General features: G+C 44.0%; 1 protein-coding gene across 1 annotated transcript; it reads right to left on the bottom strand.

Moving 5' to 3' along the window:
- arrb1 (arrestin, beta 1) lies at window positions 1-27,350 on the bottom strand. Its single transcript, XM_037774770.1, has 16 exons — window positions 27,187-27,350; window positions 12,545-12,575; window positions 11,975-12,035; window positions 11,828-11,872; window positions 9,971-10,167; window positions 9,111-9,170; window positions 8,319-8,386; window positions 8,032-8,167; window positions 7,294-7,378; window positions 7,130-7,202; window positions 6,689-6,826; window positions 5,771-5,854; window positions 5,353-5,376; window positions 5,127-5,197; window positions 3,804-3,852; window positions 1-1,247 (listed from the first exon to the last, which is right to left on the bottom strand). The coding sequence occupies exons 1-16, from the start codon at window positions 27,204-27,206 to the stop codon at window positions 1,133-1,135; spliced, it is 1,257 nt and encodes a 418-aa protein (XP_037630698.1). The 5' UTR covers window positions 27,207-27,350; the 3' UTR covers window positions 1-1,132.

The raw sequence follows: 27,350 nt of genomic DNA, 5'->3' as shown, positions 1-27,350 counted from the left end.
TCCCCTATCAACACAAGAACTGTACACTGACTCTGTTTCACTGTGAATGTTCAATTTAAAAATGTGTTTTGTAAAATACCAGTTGAGTAATCAGACGCTGTTTTAACCTCACGGAGCTCCTGATCGTCTGTTTGTTAACGGAAACATCAGCCGGCGGTTTGACGTCACTTCTACAAGAATCAACCTGCACAGAGAAACTCGATCCTTCACTTGAAGTTAATTTATCATCACGTTGTGATGCTCATGAGACCAGCTGGTGGTGCGTTCAGGGACGCTCGCAGGGAGTAATATGGGAGATTGAATTGAGACGTATGAGTGAATAATGTTTGACGTATGACGATTCATCGGTATTGGAGTTCTGAGGTTCGTCTCTCTGAAAGTATATTCTGGTAGAAGTGAAGTGAAAGTAGCGGCTGAGTTAAAGGTAGAACGATGTTGATGATGATGATGATCTAAACACTGATGAAGATTTGAATGCTCCGTTAACGTCTCCGGGCCGTCCTCTATGAAGGGTGATTATTCATGATATTAATAAATTAAAGAAAGTATTTCATGCACACTGGGCCACCGGTTCCTCTCAGCTGATTGGTGGCTCTCTCTCTGACGGTATCAGGGTCCTCTCGGCGGGGCGGGACGTCCCGCAGACGACCTCATCCAACTCGCAGACCGACCTTCAACAAAAGACCTCCGTCAGCCGACGTCCCCGTCGAGCGGTTGAACTGTTCCACGAAGACCTTCTGATACGACACATCGAAACTAATCTCAACACAACGTTACTCCTGTTCGGTCCCTAATGGAAACACGTAGAACAAAGTGACATTAGAGGCATGCTACCAGCCGTCGTTACGACGCCGCGGCTGCCGGTCCGAGTCTCCGGCCGACCGGCGAAGGAGTGGAGAGAGCTGCTCCGTCTGAAAACACGACTGACGTCTAGGCGCTGGTATTCTAGCTTTTTACACCCCGGCAGGACGCAGAGAGGACGAACATGAACAAGAACACAAACACGGCACCGCCGAGTGTTTAAAGGGTGTCCAGACCGCGGTTTGACCTACAGGTGACTTCCGTCAGCTCCACACTACAAACAGCAGCCAAACAACAACAGCAGCGGTGGCGGCGGCGACGCCCGCAGCCTTTATCTGTCGTCCAGTTTGGGCGACTCCACCGGCTCCTCGTCTTCATCCTTGTCGTCCTTCGCTCCACCAATCAGCCGCTGGCGGGCGAAGTCCTCGAAAATTATGTCATCATCGCTGTGGGGTGGGGGGGGGGGGGGAGAGGGAGGAGACAAGAAAGAGTTCAGATTAGAGTAGACGTCAGGAGAGCAGTGAAATCAGTGTGACGAATCAACGTGTGCAGATTTGCTGCGGTCGTTGCTGTTACGCAGTTTTACATTCTGTTACACGGTGTTACGCTCCCTTACGCGGTGTTACACTCCCTTACGCGGTGTTACGCTGCGTTACGCGGTGTTACGCTCCGTTACGCGGTGTTACACTCCGTTTCGCGGTGTGACGCGGTGTTACACTCTGTTACGCGGTGTTACACTCCGTTACGCGGTGTGACGCGGTGTTACACTCTGTTACGCGGTGTTACACTCCGTTTCGCGGTGTTACACTCCGTTTCGCGGTGTTACACTCCGTTACGCGGTGTGACGCGGTGTTACACTCTGTTACGCGGTGTTACACTCCGTTTCGCGGTGTGACGCGGTGTTACACTCTGTTACGCGGTGTTACACTCCGTTATGCGGTGTGACGCGGTGTTACACTCTGTTACGCGGTATTACACTCTGTTACGCGGTGTTACACTCCGTTTCGCGGTGTGACGCGGTGTTACACTCTGTTATGCGGTGTGACGCGGTGTTACACTCTGTTACGCGGTATTACACTCTGTTACGCGGTGTTACGCTCCCTTACGCGGTGTTACGCAGTGTTACGTGGTGTTACGCAGTGTTACGTGGTGTTACGCAGTATTACGCGGTATTACACTCCGTTACGCGGTGTTACACTCCGTTACGCAGTGTTACGTGGTGTTACGCGGTGCTACGCAGTGTTACGCAGTGTAACGCGGTATTACACTCCGTTACGCGGTGTTACACTCCGTTACGCAGTGTTACGCGGTGTGACGCGTTGCTACGCAGTGTTACTCAGTGTTACCCGGTGTTATGCAGTGTTACGCAGTTTTACACGGTGTTACACGGTGTTAAGCGGTGTTACATGATGTAACCCAGTGTTATGCAGTGTTACACAGTGTTACACAGTGTTACATGGTGTTACACTCTGTTACGCAGTGTTACGCTCCCTTACGCGGTGTTACGCTCCCTTACGCGGTGTTACGCTCCGTTACGCGGTGTTACACTCCGTTACGCGGTGTGACGCGGTGTGACGCGGTGTTACACTCTGTTACGCGGTGTTACACTCCGTTACGCGGTGTGACGCGGTGTTACACTCTGTTACGCGGTGTTACACTCCGTTACGCGGTGTGACGCGGTGTTACACTCTGTTACGTGGTGTTACGCAGTGTTACAGCGTGTTACGCAGTATTACGCGGTATTACACTCCGTTACGCGGTGTTACACTCCGTTACGCAGTGTTACGTGGTGTTACGCGGTGTTACGCGGTGCTACGCAGTGTTACGCAGTGTAACGCGGTGTTACACTCTGTTACGCGCCGTTACGCAGTGTGACGCGTTGCTACGCAGTGTTACTCAGTGTTACTCAGTGTTACCCGGTGTTACGCGGTGTTAAGCGGTATTACATGGTGTAACCCGGTGTTATGCAGTGTTACGCAGTGTTACGCAGTTTTACACGGTGTTATGCGGTGTTAAGCGGTGTTACATGTTGTAACCCGGTGTTATGCAGTGTTACACAGTGTTACATGGTGTTACACAGCGTTACGCAGTGTTACATGGTGTAACCCGGTGTTACGCTGTGTTACACGGTGTTACGCAGTGTTACGCAGTGTTACGCAGTGTTACGCAGTGTTACGCAGTGTTACACGGTGTTACGCAGTGTTACGCAGTGTTACGCAGTGTTACACGGTGTTACGCGGTGTTACATGGTGTAACCCGGTGTTATGCAGTGTTACGCAGTGTTACATGGTGTAACCCGGTGCTATGCAGTGTTACGCAGTGTTACGCAGTGTTACGCAGTGTTACATGCTGTGCTTGTTGTAAGGAGCAACACTTTCAATTTGTGGGAGCTCCTAAATGGGTTTTATTTCTGTAAATAAAAGCAAAATGATGGCGGTCAAGTAATGTAATCGCTGTATACTGGAACATTGTGGAACATCGACTACCGCTGCAAGACTAATTCACATAGATAAAGTAGCTGTACTACATCAAAAACATGAAATACTTCAATAAGTGTCTAGTGAATAACTGTCGTCTGTGTTCGTCTTCTTTGTGGTTGAACAAGGTGAAGAGGTGATGAGCTCCAAGAGCTGCCGTCTGTCGGCTCTCTGGACTCTGAGCTGACAGCAGGCTGAGTTTCCTGTTTCCAGCCCGTTTCCTGCCGCCTCGTCACACGGCGGCGAGCATTAAGACGCATTAAGGCCAAGACTCCGGAGACGAGTCCATCACAGTTAATGCTTCTGCAGGCGGAGAGGAAACCCTCTCTGCTGTCAGCGCTATCGACCCGGCCGTAAACCACGGCAAAGCCAATCAGATCACAGGGGACAGACAGCTGCTGATGAGGAGGGAGAGACAGAGAGAGGGAGACAGACAGAGAGACAGAGAGAGAGACAGACAGAGAGACAGGAAGAGAGAGAGACAGACAGACAGAGAGACAGACAGGAGGAGAGACGGCTTCTTACTTTGTGTCGAACTCGATGAGGTTTGTGTCGATCGGAGCTTCATCTGGAGCTGCAGAGAGAGACGAACACTGAAGACGTCATCAGACATTAAAGCTTTCTGATCTTTCTGATCTTCTCTGTGTACGTTGTCGTCTTCATCTCATTAACTCAAACTATCACTAAATATGTTCGTCAGCGGCCTTTTATTCCGCGACTAATGGTACACGTCTACAGGGGCGTTTTTTATGACGAGGGATACCTGATTGGACGAACTCTTTCCTGCCGTTGGCTGCTGCTCCCAACATGGCGGCTCGTTTGGAAACTTTCTTCTCTTATTTCATGAAAATAGTTCACCGAGATGTGTTTCTGAAAACATTTTTGATGAATCTGTTTTTATTTGGGACCGACAGTTAGTTTAAAGTTTCTAGGGAGTTTCCAGAGGCGGCGAGTCGCGTCGGATGCCCCTGATTTGCATAAAGTAGCCGAGACCTTGACTTTATGCAAATGAGGAGCGGCCAGCATCTCTCGAATCGTGCCGCCACGCTACCAGAATGCATTGCTGCACGGCTGCTTACACAGATGATGAATGGGAAGGGTTGAGAGCACGGAGGCTGAGGACACGAACCATAAGACAAGACACCATTAAACACTTTTTTCCGTGTGCTGCATGTGCCCCGTCAGGACTACACTGGCAGCGGCTCTTGTTTTTCCAACCAACTCAAATTAATTTCCTCATAATTTCCTCTCCGGTCTTTTCAAAATAAAACTACTTAGTTAGGTTCAGGAACAGATTGCAATTTGGGTTAAAATAACTACAGAAGTGCCGTAACTTAAATACGGAAGTTATGCGACAAATAAATCAACGTTGACTTCTGGCCTCACACGGGGCACCATTAGTGGCGTCCTGTTATGATTACATACGAACTGATTTCATGCTGACCATCACAAAACAATGTGAAATTTGTGTCTATGTACACAAATCAAAACATTAAATTTTGTGACTATTTCACGATCTGCTGTGCGACTGGACTAGACACCAGACAGGAAGCGGATATTGGTCAAATGCTATAAAACCATTTAATGTTTTTAAAATTCTTTGTATAAAGTACTGCTACTATAACTCTGTGGAAAGTAGTCCTGTGTACAGCAGGACATTAATATCTTGAATGTTATTACACTGAACATCAAATATTGATGTGCAGTCTCCCGCATGGTGCATATGATGCATTCACATGCAGCTGTCGACTACCTTTATATTAATGACTTTATTCAATTAAAAATTAAACTAATTAAAAATGAAAATGAAGTTATCTGTGAAGTGAACATTGAGAGTTGAGGACTCACCGTCTCTGTAGATGGACTCTTCTAACGGCTTCGGGTGCATTAACGTGAAGGGCAGCTCAACGGAGACGTCGCTGGAAATCAAACAGTTAATGAACAGCAGCTCATCACATCATCACCAACAGCTGTTACTATCAGTGAGGCGTTCAGGTGACCTCAGTGTGTGTCAGGTTTGCATCAGTGTGTTCATCGATAATGTCAGTGAGCGTGACAGAGCGTGAAAGGTTACCTCGCCGCCAGATCTCCCAGGAGCCTGAAATCAAGAAATATTAACAGCTTCAGCTTCAGATTCACAGCAGCAGCTTCATCACAGTGTTTCTACTCATTTCTACTGATGCCTTCATGAACCGTCATGGCAGTACAAAGTCACAGGGTAATGTACAAAGTCACAGAGTAACGCACAGAGTCACAGAGTAACGTACAAAGTCACAGAGTAACGTACGAAGTCACAGAGTAACGTACAAAGTCACAGAGTAACGTACGAAGACACAGAATAACGTAAAAAGTCACAGAATAATGTATGAAGTCACAGAGTAACGAATGAAGTCACAGAGTAACATATGAAGTCACAGAGTAACGTACAAAGTCACAGGGTAACGTACGAAGTCCAGTGACGTGTGGTTTATTATAAGGAGTTAATCACTGACCCGCCTCGAGACACCACCAGCTTCACTTTGACTTTGTAGGACACGATGATGCCGAGGATCTCCTTATTGGCTCCTTCTCTCAACCTGATCAACACAGAAAACACTCTGACCAATCAGCAGCCACTTCCTGTACTGTCCTACTCAACACTTTCTACAGGCTGAAGCTGCAGCTTATCCCGTTAAACAAAACACTAAATGTTAAGAAATCAAAAATAAAGATATAAATAAATGACTCCATAAATAAATAAATGTCATTAAATGTAGCAAAAACATTATTTAAAATATATCTAACCATTAATTAATAGATAAATTATGACAGAAGTTTGATTTCTTTTTTAATTTTCTTCTTTTTTTTAAAGTCTTTTTTAAAAAAAGTCTGAAAAATGTTTTGTGATTCATGGATCAATTCAAACAGGATCAATAAAATATTTATCCCTCTCCGCTGACATATTTTTCCTGAACACGGTCCCATGGGGTCACAGGAAGGGGCGGGACTTCACCTCTCTATGGTCATCCAGGTGGAAACAGAAGAGCTCATAGACGCTGTACAGCACCAGAAACGGGTTAAAGTGTGAAAACTTGCCATAAATTGAGAGAAATACGGGAGAATCGTGACCTCGGAAATTGGCGAGGTTGGCGAGTCTTCGTTGGATGGTTGGTGGGTTTAAGAGTTAAGAATATCAGGGTAGCCAATCAGAGGCAGAGGAGGGCGGGTCATGCCTTCACCATGGTCATAGGTCTGATGATGTCATTCTGCATTATAACGGGCTGGTGTTCCTGATTAAACACTCAGATAATAATGTTACCATAGTAACCTAAAATACTCCAAATCTCCCTGACCTCTCTTCTCAGTATAATGCCAGACTGTCCCCCCCTCCTCCAGGCCCTGAAGGCATCATGCGAGCGGGTTGGACTCACAGTGTGCTGGAGGCCAGGTTGGTGTCCTCGTGCTTCAGCTTCCCGTCCAGAGCCAGGCCTCGTTTCTCTCGGTTGTTGGCCAGAAACGGAGTGAGAGTGAAAACTTTACAGAAAGTGGAACTGGGAGCGACGACGTCACTGCGGAGAGGAAGACGAGGAACGTTCACGTCAAACTATTCCATCAGATTCACTTCATTTCAACACTTTATGGACTTCTCATCGATGTTAAAGACGTCTCGAGCCCCGTCCCCACTGCAGGACGATCTCGGTGGAGATGTGGCTTCGTAGAGATGTGGCTTCGTAGAGACGTCTCTACGAAGTGACGTCTCTACGAAGTGACGTCTCTACGAAGTGACGTCTCTACGAAGAGAAGTCCTTAAAGTGCTCAGAGAATCACAAAGACAGGATGAACTGAAGGAAACCAGAGAAGAAGAAACTGACTCGGACTCCTCGGTGGCCACCGGACATTTATACTGAGCCGTGTTGAACAGGCAGATGTCAGCATACTGTCTCACTGTGGAGACACAAATCAATCAATCAATCAGTCCATCAATAACACAAACTGATCAGCTGATCAACAGAGACAGAGTGGTGCGTTCACGTACCTGAGATCTTCATCTTCTTCACCGTCTTGTTGGTGTTGTTGGTGACGTGGACGTTGACGCTGATCGGCTCTCCGTGGTAATAAATCTGGGAGACAAACATACTATTATTATTAGTAGTAGTAGTAGTAGTATTACAACTATTATTATTATTATCATTATTATCATTATTATTATTATTATTATTATTATTATTATCATTATTATTATTATTATTATTATTATTATTATTATTATCATTATTATCATTATTATTATTATTATCATTATTATCATTATTATTATTATTATTATTACTATTATTATTATTATTATTATTATTATTATTATTATTAATATCACTATTATTATTATTATGACTATTATTATTATTATTGTTGCTATTATTATTATTATTATTATGACTATTATTATTATTATTATTATTATCATTATTATTATTATTATTATTATTATTATTATTGTTATTATTATCATTATGATTATTATTATGACTATTATTATTATTATCATTATGATTATTATTATAACTATTATTATCATTATTATTATGATTATTATCATTATTATTATGATTATGATTATTATCATTATTATTATCATTATTATTGTTACTATTATGATTATTATTATGATTAATATTATTATTATTACTATTATGATTTTTATTATGATTATTATTATTATTATTATTATTATTATGATTACGATTATTATTGTTATTGTTATTATTATAGTGACCTCTTTGTCCAGAGAAGCCTCCAGGTGCAGCGGTTTGTCTGACATCAGGAACTGTCTGGTGGTTTCTGCTGTCGGTTGAGGACCCGGTTTCTCTGGAGCGTACTGAACCTTCCGGATCACCAGACGCACCGAGTTCCTGCAGCAACACAACACTGATGATACTACTGGTACTACTTTACTACTACTATAGTTGTGCTACTACTAGTGCTGCTGATGAACGACTGATTTCACCGTCATTGTTTATTCTGTCAGACTGCAGACGGACGGACGGACGGACTCACGTTTACCTTTTGTGGATCTTTTCTTCGGCGTTTTCAGCACAGAAAGCTTTCACCTCGAAGTCCACGCCGCAGGCCTGAAGACACACAACCACAGAACCGTTGGTCTATTCCGTCGGTATCTGTCAGTTACACAACTGTTGGTCTATTCCGTCGTTATCTGTCAGTTACAGAACCGTTGGTCTATTCCGTCGTTATCTGTCAGTTACACAACTGTTGGTCTATTCCGTCGGTATCTGTCAGTTACACAACTGTTGGTCTATTCCGTCGTTATCTGTCAGTTACACAACTGTTGGTCTATTCCGTCGTTATCTGTCAGTTACAGAACCGTTGGTCTATTCCGTCGTTATCTGTCAGTTACACAACTGTTGGTCTATTCCGTCGGTATCTGTCAGTTACACAACTGTTGGTCTATTCCGTCGGTATCTGTCAGTTACACAACTGTTGGTCTATTCCGTCGTTATCTGTCAGTTACACAACTGTTGGTCTATTCCGTCGGTATCTGTCAGTTACACAACTGTTGGTCTATTCCGTCGTTATCTGTCAGTTACAGAACCGTTGGTCTATTCCGTCGGTATCTGTCAGTTACAGAACCGTTGGTCTATTCCGTCGGTATCTGTCAGTTACACAACTGTTGGTCTATTCCGTCGGTATCTGTCAGTTACAGAACCGTTGGTCTATTCCGTCGGTATCTGTCAGTTACAGAACCGTTGGTCTATTCCGTCGGTATCTGTCAGTTACAGAACTGTTGGTCTATTCCGTCGGTATCTGTCAGTTACAGAGGACGGAGAGGAACTTTACCTTTCCGGTGTCCTCGGGGCCCGGCTGCAGGGTGACGGAGCACGGCAGGTTCACCGGAATCTGAAAACACGTCAACGTTGATCATGAGCTTCTATAAATCTATTGATCAGTAATATGATGATAACAGTCACATAAATCTATTGATCAGTAATATGATGATAACAGTCACATAAATCTATTGATCAGTAATATGATGATAACAGTCACATTAATCTATTGATCAGTAATATGATGATAACAGTCACATAAATCTATTGATCAGTAATTTGATGATAACAGTCACATAAATCTATTGATCAGTAATATGATGATAACAGTCACATTAATCTATTGATCAGTAATTTGATGATAACAGTCACATAAATCTATTGATCAGTAATATGATGATAACAGTCACATAAATATATTGATCAGTAATTTGATGATAACAGTCACATTAATCTATTGATCAGTAATATGATGATAACAGTCACATAAATCTATTGATCAGTAATATGATGATAACAGTCACATTAATCTATTGATCAGTAATATGATGATGACTGTCACATAAATCTATTGATCAGTAATCTGATGATAACAGTCACATTAATCTATTGATCAGTAATATGATGATAACAGTCACATTAATCTATTGATCAGTAATATGATGATAACAGTCACATAAATCTATTGATCAGTAATCTATTGATCAGTAATGTGATGATAACAGTCACATTAATCTATTGATCAGTAATCTGATGATAACAGTCACATAAATCTATTGATCAGTAATTTGATGATAACAGTCACATTAATCTATTGATCAGTAATATGATGATAACAGTCACACTGTCTCCTCTCTTCTTCTTCTTCGGTACCTCGAAGGTGAACGGGTGGGCGTGTTCTCCCAGTTTCTTGATGAGGCGTTCCTGAAGACGAGTCAGACTCTTCTTGTCTTCGGGCGGCGGAGGAAACGCCTGGACGTTCGCCACGAACAGGTCCTTCCTGAACGTCAACCCGAGGACGTCCAGGTCCTCGCGACCGTAACGGAACGCACAGGTCAGAGTCACAAACACTGATGGGAACGGAGAACACACGATCACATTCCCATATATGAACAATAACTAACATTATATGAACTGATAATACTGGAGCCAGGCTAGCAGTTCCCCTCCGTTTACAGTCTTTGTGCTAAGCTAGGCTAAACACATCCTGGACCTTTCTCTGCCCTGGAACCAGAAATGAAACTGAGAACAAGACGATTTACTAAACGTTAAAATATTCCGTTAAATTTTAATGTTTAATATAAAGATTAGAGGCTCTGGGATGCTTCCCTGAGGAACTCCACTATTTATTCAGGATGGAGAACGAGGATTTTTAAGAGGAGTAAATGTTGAACTGCTCCTTTAACCAAACAACGCTCTGAGGAAGTGTTTGGGATCCACTGAACATTCATGAGATAAAAAACACTTTTGTGCTTCATAATATGTAATTGTTTAAGTAATGTTTGCATTTGATTGTGAATTAATGGATAATTTTACATCATTAAGCCTCTAAAAGAATTCAAATAAAACAATCTGATGTAGAGAAATCACTATCTGGGCCTGTGACGAAAGTTTTTCATTTATTTGTGTCTAGTTTGAGTGATAACTCAACCAGATTCAAGCTCAAATAACCTTCATCCTGTATCTCTGCTTGTTAAGCTGCAGAAATCGTCCAGGATTAGATGTCCTGAAGACGGTTATTTTACAGCTACAGTGAATGAGTTGTAATTATGATGCTGTAGATAAATCTGGGTGTCATCAGCATAATGGTTATAATAATAATGTGACCTAACGGGAACACATAAATGGAGAATGATTGGACCAAATGTGGAGGCCACACGTCTGGGCTCCAGCTACCATCAAGGTCACGACCTCTGTATTCTTTCTGGGAATTTATCGGTTTTATCAAACCTGCAGGAAATTTAAAAACGCACATTTGGCTGCTATTTTAAAGGCTGATTGCAGTATTTTACAACTCAATATTTACTTAAATCTGGCAAACAAAATGTGAAATATACTTGCCAGTTGAAGCATCTGTTGGTTAAATATATATATACATGTATATATATATATATATATACATATATATATATATATAAAATAACTGTTAGGCATCTAGGGCTGGACGATATGGCCAAAATCTTCTCTACCAATATAGGTAATTTCATATCTCGATAACGATATATATCACAATATAAAGCATGTTTTCTGGTAATTCAATAAATAAATATTCCATATGAAATAACCACATGGTAACGCCTGTTTTTTCTCATTTTAAGAGCTTGAGAACAAAATTTACAGTTTGAAGTGAAATTATTGAGAAAAATAAATAAATGTAGGCCGAACCTACATTGCCATAGAAACGACATAGAAAAATATATACGACAGACGTTTTGACTATGTTTTGTGTCGGTGGACAGGTTGTTTGATCTGTGAATGAGAACCACGTTTGTACCTTGTTGAAAGCTGCATTTAGATTAGAGATGCAATTCAATTATTAATTCTAATTATTATTGTTATTATTCGGTATCGCTATCGGTACCGCTGTCGCTATTGGTACCGCTGTCGCTATCGGTATGGAGACTTAAACATTGGGATAGGTGCCGCCGTAATTTAGATCTTAAAGCTATAAAACAGAACAACTGTCAGAATGTGAGTGAGAATATTTACCGGTCGGATCAGACGACTCACCTTTCCTCTCCTTCAGGTACTCCGGGTCGATCAAGACGACGCCGTCTGAAGGAAGAAACGTCAGAAAGTCAACAAGTAGCCAGAGGACGACGGGTTAGTTCTACCTGCTGGCAGAGAGCAGTGAGCTTTAGTTAACGGTGATCTCACCGACGGGTTCCACCAGGTCCACGTGGTCCACAAAGTCTCTCTTCCCAAGATAGACGGTGAGCTGAGGGACCAACACAGAGGTCACATCAGCCAATCAGAATCAATCGTCAGTACGACAAACAGCCAATCAGAATTCTTCTAGGGTGTTAGCAGGCTTTTGTTTGGTTGTACTTTTTTGGGGTCAAACGTAGGCTACATATTTTAACACAAACTATGATATTTTCCTAAACCTGACCAAGTACTAACATAATGTAGTGTTAACTTATGTCATGTACTTAACTTATGTCATGTACTTAACTTATGTCATGTACTTAACTCATGTCATGTACTAAACTTATATCATGTACTTAAACATTAAAAACCCGTTAAAAAGTGGCACCAAGCGTCCGTATGTAATGAGTTGTTTGCTGGGTGTTCACATATTAAACCCTCTCCAGGTAACCACATACTTGTTTTTCAAGCGTTTACATACATTTTGTTTCGGGTGTTTCGGATACTTTTCTACGAGTCGGGGTTAAAATTTCCCTTCAGGTTTGGATCAGGTGGAACAGAGAGAAGAAGAGAACTCACCTTTCCATTGGGACTGGCTTTCTTAAACACTCTGAAAGGAAACAGAGAGAAGCAGGTAAATGAAACTGGTTCAGGGTTGAAATATTAACAGATGTGTTTCCTGTCTGTCGCCGACTCAGTGGAGCCGTTAAAGTTTCTGGCCGTCGCCATCTCCGTTTCTGGCCGTCACCATCTTGGTTTCAGGCCGTCGCCATCTAAAGTCCGCCTAACTACATTTTCCGCCATATTGGATTTTTTGAAAAACACATTTTTGACATCTCCTAAACCGTAGTTCAGATTTTTACCACATTTTCTGTGGATCATTATTGGAGTAAGTTCATCTAAAGTCACATAAAGCGTGTTGATACCTCATTACGTTTTGAAGATAATGATCAATGAACTTTTCAATGGGAGGAGCTTAGCAGGAAATTGACCATAATTCATTGACTATTAATCCAATCATCATGAATCTTGGTAGATATCTTCAATATGTGTTTGGGAATAGGCGTACCAAAGCATTTTCCGCTCAACCTATAGGGGGCACCAAAAATATCAAAAAGTTGTACTTCAAGATCCGGCAGACAGAATTTTATCAAATTTGATGCATATGCTCTGGGGCCAAGTATTAATAAAGATCTGAAGTGTCATATTGATCGGTGCATGTGGGCGTGGCCTATTTAGCATTTAATGCTAAATTATGCCTTAGCTCAATTTGCTGTGAGCTGGAACGAGCTAGAGACATGAAACTTGGTACCATAACTGTACATGATGTCATAATGCTTCACATAAAATATGATCCCAATTGGACTGATGGTGGCGCTACAACATTTTCTAAACTTTTAAAGGCCGGCCCCCTCACACCACAAGTCAGATTGACTTGAAATTGGACCAACATTATCAAAAGTTATCAAAAGCTTGTTGATATCTGATTTCGTTTCCAAGATATTGACCAATGAACTTTAATAGAGCGCGGCTCAGCACATAAATAGACCAAACTCCACAAGCTTTTGGCCCATCATCTCCAAACTTGCAGGATATGTTCAAAAGAGTACCTGAAACATATCCAGTTTCATTCAAATCGACCACTAGGGGATGCTACTAGTCAAAGTATACGTCATGAATTGTAAAATCAATTCATCTAAGCGTGTCGCGGTAGCTGGTGTTACTGGTGTTACACGGTGGTCGGGCACACACTGAAATTACATACCCACCGCCCCCACCATCGTTTTGCTTTTTTTCCAGAAATAAAACCCATTTAGTTCATTTTGGCGGAAAAGTGCCATGTTATCAGTAGATAGTCAGATGACGGACTCTCGACAGTGAACGCACCGCTGAGTTTCGTTTTTAGTTAGTGGTGAAGAGGAGAGATGAAAACACATGGAGGCTTTTCTTCATACAGAGTTGTCCTCTATCAGCCATCCAGGCATCTGTGTGTTCAGCAACACGTGAGTAAAGTGTTACACTTGGTGTCTTGAGTTAATATTGATGTTATAATGTGTTCTTATTGTTAGCATAAAGTCTGCTAGCCACATGCTAACGAGCTAACGGTTGCTAACAGTAGACTCAGATGTGTAGGCTGCTCTGAATGACTCTGTTTAGATTAGTATAGTTTTATGAGTATAGTAGTATTATTATAGTAGTATTGGTATAGTAGTATTAGTATATTAGTATAGTAGTATTAATATAGTAGTATGAGTATAATAGAATTGAGGTGCCTACAATGACGATGTCTCAGGCTAATGCTCATGTAGTGTTATAATTCAAGTGACCAGCTAATTAGCAGTTTACCTTTAGGTGATGTTAGGTGATGTTAGGTGATGTTAAGTGATGTTAGGTGATGTTAGGTGATGTTAAGTGATGTTAGGTGATGTTAGGTGATGTTAGGTGATGTTAGGTGATGTTAAGTGATGTTAAGTGATGTTAGGTGATGTTAGGTGATGTTAAGTGATGTTAGGTGATGTTAGGTGATGTTAAGTGATGTTAGGTGATGTTAGGTGATGTTAGGTTACGTTAGGTGATGTTAGGTGATGTTAGGTGATGTTAGGTTACGTTAGGTGATGTTAGGTGATGTTAGGTGATGTTAGGTTACGTTAGGTGATGTTAGGTGATGTTAGGTGATGTTAGGTTACGTTAGGTGATGTTAGGTGATGTTAGGTGATGTTAGGTTACGTTAGGTGATGTTAGGTGATGTTAGGTGATGTTAGGTGATGTTAGGTTACGTTAGGTGATGTTAGGTTACGTTAGGTGATGTTAGGTTATGTTAGATGATGTTAGGTGATGTTAGGTTATGTTAGGTTACGTTAGATGATGTTAGGTGATGTTAGGTTATGTTAGGTGATGTTAGGTGATGTTAGGTTATGTTAGGTGATGTTAGGTTACGTTAGGTGATGTTAGGTGATGTTAGGTGATGTTAGGTTACGTTAGGTGATGTTAGGTGATGTTAGGTGATGTTAGGTGATGTTAGGTTACGTTAGGTGATGTTAGGTGATGTTAGGTGATGTTAGGTGATGTTAGGTTATGTTAGATGATGTTAGGTTACGTTAGGTGATGTTAGGTGATGTTAGGTTATGTTAGGTGATGTTAGGTTACGTTAGGTGATGTTAGGTTATGTTAGGTGATGTTAGGTTACGTTAGGTGATGTTAGGTGATGTTAGGTTACGTTAGGTGATGTTAGGTTACGTTAGGTGATGTTAGGTTACGTTAGGTGATGTTAGGTGATGTTAGGTGATGTTAGGTTACGTTAGGTGATGTTAGGTTACGTTAGGTGATGTTAGGTGATGTTAGGTGATGTTAGGTTACGTTAGGTGATGTTAGGTTACGTTAGGTGATGTTAGGTGATGTTAGGTGATGTTAGGTTACGTTAGGTGATGTTAGGTGATGTTAGGTGATGTTAGGTTACGTTAGGTGATGTTAGGTTACGTTAGGTGATGTTAGGTGATGTTAGGTGATGTTAGGTTACGTTAGGTGATGTTAGGTTACGTTAGGTGATGTTAGGTGATGTTAGGTGATGTTAGGTTACGTTAGGTGATGTTAGGTGATGTTAGGGTGACCATATTTACAAACCCCCAAACCGGGACCCTTAAGTGTACCGCACGTTCACGCTCACGTTCACGCGCGTTCATGCTCACGTTCACTCACATGCGCTCGTGCACGCGCACGGACGTGCGCACAGTAGACTGAAATCAGATAGTAACTAACAGACCGGTGTAAACAGAACCTAAGCGACACATCCAACATGGTGGATTGTCAGTACTAAACTATCTCTAAACTAGAAAAAGGGACAAATTAAAGGGGCAGTGAGCTCAACTTACTGTATTGACGATTGCTACCAAATTTTCTGTGGATCATTATTGGACCAAGCTCATCAAAAGTTGCATAAAGCTTGTTGATATCTTATTGCATTTCGAAGATAATAAGACAACGACCTTTGGACCATCATCTTGCAAGCTATGCCCACAAGAGTACCTTGAGCGAAAAAGGCTTGAACCCGCGAACTGCCACTTGCGGCTGTAATTTATTGCTGTTATTGTAATTATATTATAATGTGGCCAGTAAAATCCTTGTTTCTGATTGGCTTGAGGGAGTTTACAAAAAAATTCCTCGCTTTTCAAAAGTGGCATCATTTTCCAGAGTTGGTTTAATTTAAAACGATCTCCTTAAGTTCCAGAACGTCCATATTTTCACATAAATATTTAATTTCCTCATGTTCGTAAAAATGTCTTCACAGTTTTTCAAAACAAATTCCTAATTTTCTCCCAAAACTGTAGTTTTCCAAACGAAGTCCTCACAGACAGAGACAGCAGCCTGGATCAGGTTTCCTCTGAGGGGAGTCCTGCTGTCAATCACCATCATCATCCTCCTCCTCCTCGTCATCATCACCATCAGCGGCTTCCTGTCTCTAATGCTGTCTGACATTATTACCCCCCCCCCCTCCATTAGCTTTCAGCTTCCTCCTGAATGGACCTTCATCAATCAGCAGCATCAGGACGCCGCTTTACGGGAAAACACCGGGACCCCTGGGAGCTCGCTCAGCACGCACATTACCTGCTCACCATCGTCTCTGCAATTAGTCCAATTAAAGTTTAACGTGGAGAAGCTCTGAACGCTCACAGACAGCAGCGAACCCCGAAGCCAACACCCACTCTGAGGCCGACACACCACAGCTCATCTGACATACAATCACTGCAGCACTTCATCAACCAATATAGGTATATATAGGTTGATAAATGTACTGTATGTTGCTGTTTCAAAACTTCTGCCCACATTTATAAAGAAATTCCAGTAAAGTTGCGTAAATCTTCAACATCAATCAGTCGACTGACTGACTGACTGACTGACTGACTGACTGACTGACTGACTGTCTGACTGTCTGACTGACTGACTGTCTGACTGTCTGACTGACTGACTGACTGACTGTCTGACTGTCTGACTGACTGACTGACTGTCTGACTGTCTGACTGACTGACTGTCTGACTGTCTGACTGACTGACTGACTGACTGACTGACTGTCTGACTGACTGACTGACTGACTGACTGTCTGACTGACTGACTGACTGACTGTCTGACTGACTGACTGACTGTCTGACTGACTGACTGACTGACTGTCTGACTGACTGACTGACTGACTGACTGTCTGACTGTCTGACTGACTGACTGACTGACTCCAGTTCAACAACAACATGATTAAAGATTCATTCCCGTCAAGCAGCAGCTGAATGTTCAGAGGAAAGAAGAAATATAGACAGAAAATATGAAGCTTAATGACTCAAAGATAAATCATGAGATTGATGTTGTTTGTAAAGAGCTTCTCCTCCAGACGTCTGATCATCTGGATGGTTCAAACATTCTCTGACCAACAACAACGAAACCAAAACAACGTCAAAACTATAAAAAAAAAAACTACCTAAATATAAATGACCGATGAAAAGTTAGTAATCAGCTGATCAATAAACGCAAACATACATTAATATTAATAAAGAGTCAAATAATGACATCAATATAACGCTGGCCTGGGAGGAAGAATTAAGAACCATGCTAGCAACCACCATCCCATAGCAACCGCCATCCCATAGCAACCACCATCCCACAGCAACCACCATCCCACAGCAACCACCGTTCCATAGCAACCACCATCCCATAGCAACCACCATTCCATAGCAACCGCCGCTCTATAACAACCACCATCTTATAGCAACCATCATCCCATAGCAACCACCATTCTATAGCAACCACCGTTCCATAGCAACCACCATCCCCTAGCAACCACTGTTCCATAGCAACCATCATTCCATAGCAACCACCATCTTATAGCAACCACCATCCCATAGCAACCACCATTCCATAGCAACCACCGTTCCATAGCAACCACCATCCCCTAGCAACCACTGTTTCATAGCAACCACCGTTCCATAGCAACCACCATTCGATAGCAACCACCATTCCATAGCAACCACCATCCCATGGCAACCACCATCCCATGGCAACCACCATTCCATAGCAACCACCATTATGATTTATTCTGATTTACATGGGGCTCAATTTATATTTAGTCTGTCTTGTTTTTATTTTGAAGACTTCATCTCTTTTTTTTTGTGTTGAATATTCAGATTAAATATGAATCTGTAGTTTTGTGAAACAAGACGTCTCATCCGATGTCTCCTCTAACGTCTCCTCTAACATCTCCTCTAATGTCTCTAACGTCTCCTCTAACCTCTCCTCTAATGTCTCCTCTAACGTCTCCTCTAACATCTCCTCTAATGTCTCCTCTAACGTCTCCTCTAACATCTCCTCTAATGTCTCTAACGTCTCCTCTAACCTCTCCTCTAATGTCTCCTCTAACGTCTCCTCTAACCTCTCCTCTAATGTCTCCTCTAACGTCTCCTCAACGTCTCCTCTAACATCTCCTCTAATGTCTCTAACGTCTCCTCTAACCTCTCCTCTAATGTCTCCTCTAACGTCTCCTCTAACCTCTCCTCTAATGTCTCCTCTAACGTCTCCTCAACGTCTCCTCTAACATCTCCTCTAATGTCTCCTCTAATGTCTCCTGTAACGTCTCCTCAACGTCTCCTCTAACGTCTCCTCTAACGTCTCCTCTAACCTCTCCTCTAATGTCTCCTCTAATGTCTCCTCTAACCTCTCCTCTAATGTCTCCTCTAACGTCTCCTCTAACCTCTCCTCTAATGTCTCCTCTAACGTCTCCTCTAACCTCTCCTCTAATGTCTCCTCTAACCTCTCCTCTAATGTCTCCTCTAACGTCTCCTCTAACCTCTCCTCTAATGTCTCCTCTAACCTCTCCTCTAATGTCTCCTCTAACCTCTCCTCTAATGTCTCCTCTAACCTCTCCTCTAATGTCTCCTCTAACGTCTCCTCTAACCTCTCCTCTAATGTCTCCTCTAACCTCTCCTCTAATGTCTCCTCTAACCTCTCCTCTAATGTCTCCTCTAACGTCTCCTCTAACCTCTCCTCTAACGTCTCCTCTAACCTCTCCTCTAATGTCTCCTCTAACCTCTCCTCTAATGTCTCCTCTAACGTCTCCTCTAACCTCTCCTCTAATGTCTCCTCTAACCTCTCCTCTAATGTCTCCTCTAACGTCTCCTCTAACCTCTCCTCTAATGTCTCCTCTAACCTCTCCTCTAATGTCTCCTCTAACGTCTCCTCTAACCTCTCCTCTAATGTCTCCTCTAACCTCTCCTCTAATGTCTCCTCTAATGTCTCCTCTAACCTCTCCTCTAATGTCTCCTCTAACCTCTCCTCTAATGTCTCCTCTAACGTCTCCTCTAACCTCTCCTCTAATGTCTCCTCTAATGTCTCCTCTAACCTCTCCTCTAATGTCTCCTCTAACGTCTCCTCTAACCTCTCCTCTAATGTCTCCTCTAACGTCTCCTCTAACCTCTCCTCTAATGTCTCCTCTAACCTCTCCTCTAATGTCTCCTCTAACGTCTCCTCTAACCTCTCCTCTAATGTCTCCTCTAACGTCTCCTCTAACCTCTCCTCTAATGTCTCCTCTAACCTCTCCTCTAATGTCTCCTCTAACCTCTCCTCTAATGTCTCCTCTAACCTCTCCTCTAATGTCTCCTCTAACCTCTCCTCTAATGTCTCCTCTAACGTCTCCTCTAACCTCTCCTCTAATGTCTCCTCTAACGTCTCCTCTAACCTCTCCTCTAATGTCTCCTCTAACCTCTCCTCTAATGTCTCCTCTAACGTCTCCTCTAACCTCTCCTCTAATGTCTCCTCTAACCTCTCCTCTAATGTCTCCTCTAACGTCTCCTCTAACCTCTCCTCTAATGTCTCCTCTAACCTCTCCTCTAATGTCTCCTCTAACCTCTCCTCTAATGTCTCCTCTAACGTCTCCTCTAACCTCTCCTCTAATGTCTCCTCTAACGTCTCCTCTAACCTCTCCTCTAATGTCTCCTCTAACCTCTCCTCTAATGTCTCCTCTAACGTCTCCTCTAACCTCTCCTCTAATGTCTCCTCTAACCTCTCCTCTAATGTCTCCTCTAACGTCTCCTCTAACCTCTCCTCTAATGTCTCCTCTAACCTCTCCTCTAATGTCTCCTCTAACCTCTCCTCTAATGTCTCCTCTAACGTCTCCTCTAACCTCTCCTCTAATGTCTCCTCTAACCTCTCCTCTAATGTCTCCTGTAACGTCTCCTCAACGTCTCATTTAACCTCTCCTCTAATGTCTCCTCTAATGTCTCCTCTAATGTCTCCTCTAATGTCTCCTCTAACCTCTCCTCTAATGTCTCCTCTAACCTCTCCTCTAATGTCTCCTCTAACCTCTCCTCTAATGTCTCCTCTAACGTCTCCTCTAACCTCTCCTCTAATGTCTCCTCTAACCTCTCCTCTAATGTCTCCTGTAACGTCTCCTCAACGTCTCATTTAACCTCTCCTCTAATGTCTCCTCTAATGTCTCCTCCAACGTCTCCTGTAACGTCTCCTGTATCATCACCTCACGCGCATCACACACTGCAGGGCGCCAAAGTTTCGCTGTTCCCCAAAATGAAGCAGTCTATCGCTGATTATTTAAAAAAAACAAATGAGGAGAGAAAGGAGGAAGCTGGTGGTGAGGGAGAGTCTAACAGACTCAGACTCCACCGATGATGAATGTGCAATAGGCACGGAGAGACTGGCTGACAGACAGGTGAAGAAACAGAAGTATCACTTTCAGCCAGAATGGCTAACACAGTAGCCGTGGTTACGGTACGAGGGGAACGCCGTGCTGTGTGTTTATTGTAGGCCATGTGGTCCGTCTGTCGGAGGCAACTCAAACCTCGTTTGTGGCTCAACACAGTTTAAGCTCAAATCTTTAAAGAAGCAGAATGACAGCAGCTTTCAGAGCCGGCCCTCTGACCTGCAGGGTTTGAAGGAATGTTGTGTTAAGTTCTGTTAATTGAAGTTCTGTTAATTGAAGTTCTGTTAATTGAAGTTCTGTTAATTGAAGTTCAGTTTAAACACACTTTCTGTCGTCATGCTTTAACAACATGTTTGTTCTGTTTTCTTTTGATGTTATAGAAGATGACCTATTTTGTTAATCACTGTTTGTGGCACAGAAACTTAATATTCACAGTCAAATATTTTGCAAATATCAAGTTTGGAGGCATTGTCAATGTTTCCCTGGGTTATGTAAATTAAGACAACTATTGATTAGCATGCAAGGTCATTGATTAATACCATGCTGGAACTAAAGATCATGTGCTGTGACCGACTGAGACCGTTGGTAGGTCCATTGCTACCGGTGGAACAGTGAGTCTAGAGCCTCTTCCTCCCAGGCCAGCGTTATCTTGATGTCATTACTCAACTCTTTATTAATATTAATGTATGTTTCTGTTTATTGATCAGCTGATTATTAACTTTTCATCAGTTGTGTATTTTAAGGTAGTTTTGGTTTTTATGGTTTTTATGGTTTTTATGGTTTTTATAGTTTTTACGTTGTTGTTGATCAGAGAATGTTTCTGTTGGACTGAATCAACCGTCTCTCTTCTGATCGATCAGGACGCTGAAGGAGACGAACACTAACTGACTGATCAATATCTGACTGATCAATATCTGACTGAAGACTCCCCCGACACCCTGAAAACCATTCACACCTCCACACCACAACATCACCGCATCACACCTCAACACCACGACATCACCGCATCACACCTCCACACCACAACATCACCGCATCACACCTCAACACCACAACATCACCGCATCACACCTCAACACCACAACATCACCGCATCACACCTCAACACCACGACATCACCGCATCACACCTCCACACCACAACATCACCGCATCACACCTCAACACCACAACATCACCGCATCACACCTCCACACCACGACATCACCGCATCACACCTCCACACCACAACATCACCGCATCACACCTCAACACCACAACATCACCGCATCACACCTCAACACCACAACATCACCGCATCACACCTCAACACCACGACATCACCGCATCACACCTCAACACCACAACATCACCGCATCACACCTCAACACCACAACATCACCGCATCACACCTCAACACCACGACATCACCGCATCACACCTCAACACCACGACATCACCGCATCACACCTCAACACCACGACATCACCGCATCACACCTCAACACCACAACATCACCGCATCACACCTCAACACCACGACATCACCGCATCACACCTCAACACCACAACATCACCGCATCACACCTCAACACCACGACATCACCGCATCACACCTCAACACCACGACATCACCGCATCACACCTCAACACCACGACATCACCGCATCACACCTCAACACCACGACATCACCGCATCACACCTCAACACCACGACATCACCGCATCACACCTCAACACCACGACATCACCGCATCACACCTCAACACCACGACATCACCGCATCACACCTCAACACCACGACATCACCGCATCACACCTCAACACCACAACATCATCGCATCACACCTCAACACCACAACATCACCACATCACACCTCAACACCACGACATCACCACATCACACCTCAACACCACGACATCACACCTCAACACCACGACATCACCGCATCACACCTTAACACCACGACATCACCACATCACACCTCAACACCACAACATCACCGCATCACACCTCAACACCACAACATCACCACATCACACCTCAACACCACGACATCACCGCATCACACCTGAACACCACGACATCACCACATCACACCTCAACACCACGACATCACCGCATCACACCTCAACACCACGACATCACCGCATCACACCTCAACACCACAACATCATCGCATCACACCTCAACACCACAACATCACCACATCACACCTCAACACCACGACATCACCACATCACACCTCAACACCACGACATCACACCTCAACACCACGACATCACCGCATCACACCTTAACACCACGACATCACCACATCACACCTCAACACCACAACATCACCACATCACACCTCAACACCACAACATCACCACATCACACCTCAACACCACGACATCACCGCATCACACCTGAACACCACGACATCACCACTTCACACCTCAACACCACGACATCACCGCATCACACCTGAACACCACGACATCACAACATCACACCTCAACACCACGACATCACCGCATCACACCTGAACACCACGACATCACAACATCACACCTGAACACCACCACATCACACCTGAACACCACGACATCACCGCATCACACCTGAACACCACGACATCACCTCATCACACCTGAACACCACGACATCACCGCATCACACCTCAGCACCACGACATCACCGCATCACACCTCAACACCACGACATCACCGCATCACACCTGAACACCACGAGATCACCGCATCACACCTGAATACCACGACATCACAACATCACACCTGAACACCACAACATCACAACATCACACCTGAACACCACAACATCACCGCATCACACCTGAACACCACGACATCACCGCATCACACCTGAACACCACGACATCACCGCATCACACCTCAACACCACGACATCACCACATCACACCTGAACATCACAACATCACCACATCACACCTCAACACCACGACATCACCACATCACACCTCAACACCACGACATCACCACATCACACCTGAACACCACGACATCACCACATCACACCTCAACACCACGACATCACCACATCACACCTGAACACCACGACATCACGACATCACAACATCACACCTCAACACCACGACATCACCACATCACACCTCAACACCACGACATCACCACATCACCACATCACACCTCAACACCACGACATCACCAGATCACACCTCAACACCACGACATCACCGCATCACACCTCAACACCACAACATCACCACATCACACCTGAACACCACGACATCACAACATCACACCTCAACACCACGGCATCACCACATCACACCTCAACACCACGACATCACCGCATCACACCTCAACACCACGACATCACCGCATCACACCACGAGATCACCGCATCACACCTGAACACCATGACATCACAACATCACACCTGAACACCACGAGATCACAACATCACACCTGAACACCACAACATCACCGCATCACACCTTAACACCACGACATCACCGCATCACACCTGAACACCACGACATCACCGCATCACACCTGAACACCACGACATCACCGCATCACACCTCAACACCACGACATCACCACATCACACCTGAACATCACAACATCACCACATCACACCTCAACACCACGACATCACCACATCACACCTCAACACCACGACATCACCACATCACACCTCAACACCACGACATCACCACATCACACCTGAACACCACGACATCACCACATCACACCTCAACACCACGACATCACCACATCACACCTGAACACCACGACATCACAACATCACACCTCAACACCACGACATCACCACATCACACCTCAACACCACGACATCACCAGATCACACCTCAACACCACGACATCACCGCATCACACCTCAACACCACAACATCACCACATCACACCTGAACACCACGACATCACAACATCACACCTGAACACCACGACATCACCACATCACACCTCAACACCACGACATCACCGCATCACACCTCAACACCACAACATCACCACATCACACCTGAACACCACGACATCACAACATCACACCTGAACACCACGACATCACAACATCACACCTCAACACCACGGCATCACCACATCACACCTCAACACCACGACATCACAACATCACCACATCACACCTCAACACCACGACATCACCAGATCACACCTCAACACCACGACATCCCCGCATCACACCTGAACACCACGACATCACAACATCACCACATCACACCTCAACACCACGACATCACCAGATCACACCTCAACACCACGACATCACCGCATCACACCTCAACACCACGACATCACCACATCACACCTGAACACCACGACATCACACCTCAACACCACGACATCACCGCATCTTTAACATTTCGAGCTTTAAGCTGCAGACGAACAACAAAGAAGAAAAGATTGTCTCACTTCTTTTGTTTTTTATTCTTTGATATTGGATAAAAGTATTCAGACGATTCTAGAATATTTACAAAAAGACTTAATGAAGTATTTTGAGGCGTTTATTAGATGAATATTCACAGTGGATAAAAGGTCTGCAGTTTGTTTTGTCTCTTAAATTAAATTTGTGGAAGAAAAAGGTAACTTTATTAAAAAGGTCTTATAACATTTCCATGTGGACAAACGGAGCCGTTACAAAGGTGCAGAAGAAGTTTGTCTTTTCCTAAAAAACACAACTCTCATGATTGTGAGAAGAAGAAAGTGTGAGTTAAATGTTCATCTTGTTTCGAGTCATTAGAATCTGATCAGAGAACATGAGGAGAGTCGTCTGATGAACGTCTGCTCTCGCTACATCTACTTCCTGTCCTCTCTCCGTTAGAGGGATCAGAGGTCGTCCAGGCTCTGATGACAGAAGGTTTGGTTGAAGCGTTGCCGTGTCAACGTTCCTCCTCCTCATCATCATCATCGTGGTGAAGAATTGTGGGTGTTCTGAATGAGGTTTGGTGTGAGCAGGTCTGCCTGAGGTTCAGCTGCTCTGTATGTCTGACAGATCACTGAGCTCATTAATATTCTCCTGACGCCACGCACTCCGATCATTCAGCCTGCAAACACTCAGGAGGAATGTTCTGGAGCTCGGTTCTGTTTGGAACCTCAACAACCTCAACAACCACAACAACCTCTGCTTTAGGAACCACAGTCCACAGAACAATTCTATTAAAACACTGTTGTTGTTGTTGCAGGTCTGTCTCTGGTGACATCAGGTCAGACACCCTGCAGCCGTCCGCCTCCACTTCATCACTTCATCATGTTACTGTGTTCAGGAGCTCTAGAAGAACCGACCAGCAGGCCGCGGTAGTCGGTGTTACACGGCGTTGCACAGTGTTGCGCGGTGTTGCACGGCGTTGCGTGGTGTTGCGCGGTGTTGCGCGGCGTTGCGCGGCGTTGCGCTGTGTTGCACGGTGTTGCACGGTGCTACACGGTGTTGCACGGTGGTCGGGCACACGCCGGTTATATCACGTCCTCAGCGTTGTTTTTGTTTTTTATAGAAATAAAACCCATCAGTTCATCGTGGCGGATCAGCGTCGTGTTATCAACAGATAGTCAGACGACGGACGCTACAGACTGACAGTGAACGTGTCGTATCGTTAGTGAGTCGTTAATATCGTCAGATCTCTTTAGTCACGTGACCCGTGAATATAAATAAAAATAACAAATAAAAACTAGAGCTGTCAAAGTTAACGTGATAACGCAAATTACATTTAACGTCACTAATTTCTTTAACGCATTAACACCTTAACGACCTGTCAGAGGTTTAGCAGCTCAGATTTAAAGGTTCTGTTAGTAACTTGTTCCACGTATAAATCATTGCTGGTCGGTATCTCACGGTCTCTCGTGTGTCTCATGGTCTCTCGTGTGTCTCCGCTGTTCAGACTCAGACTCCAACACAAACTCCAGTGAAGCACCAAAACCTCTTGGTTGTATCTAGTGAAGCTGTTAAACAGTGTTGGCCGCGGTCGGAGGACGCGGGGGAGACCGTAGCTTTGGTCTCCAGGACCGGAGTCTCTGCTCCTCTGCCTGCCTTCACTCACACACCGCGCTCCTTCTCTCTCTCTCTCTCTCTCCACCTCTCACGACCAGGATCAGGACTCTCAGTTGTATTTCTACGTTATTTTTTAACTTCCATACCGATTCATAATTCCATTAAATCCAGAAGACGTGATCGTGAGAGTAGAACTGGTTTCTTGTCTGGATGTGTAATTAGTAATGTGATTACTTTCTTAAAGAGTAATTACAGTAATAGATTACATCACTCTGTGCCTGCATGTTTCCTGTCTGTCTGCACTATCAAAATAAAGGCCTGAAAAGAGAACCGTCGTTTAGAGAACGTCGGTGAGCTGCTCACACGGACGTCACCGAGGTTCTGACAGAACGTTATGTAACGTTACAACAACACCACGGTGTGTGTGCGTGGTTCTCCGACCAGAACGCACAGAACACATCCTGGTATTTAGAGGTTCTCTGAGGAACCGCAGACACACACACACACACACACACACACACACACACATCCAGCCCTACCTGGTTCCTTTATCTCCCATCCTGACGACGACGCTGGCGAGCCGACAGCAGCCGGACGGAGAGATGATGGAGGAGGAGGAGGAGGAGAAGGAGGAGGAGGAGGGATGCCGTCACCGTGGAAACTGAGGGGAGGATGTCTCTCTCTCTCTCTCTCTCTCTCTCTC

Source organism: Sebastes umbrosus, chromosome 7 (assembly GCF_015220745.1).
Source record: "Sebastes umbrosus isolate fSebUmb1 chromosome 7, fSebUmb1.pri, whole genome shotgun sequence".
In the NCBI taxonomy this organism is placed as follows: Eukaryota; Metazoa; Chordata; class Actinopteri; order Perciformes; family Sebastidae; genus Sebastes; species Sebastes umbrosus.
Note: the sequence above shows the minus strand (reverse complement) of the source record. Positions and strands in the feature narration are given on the sequence as shown.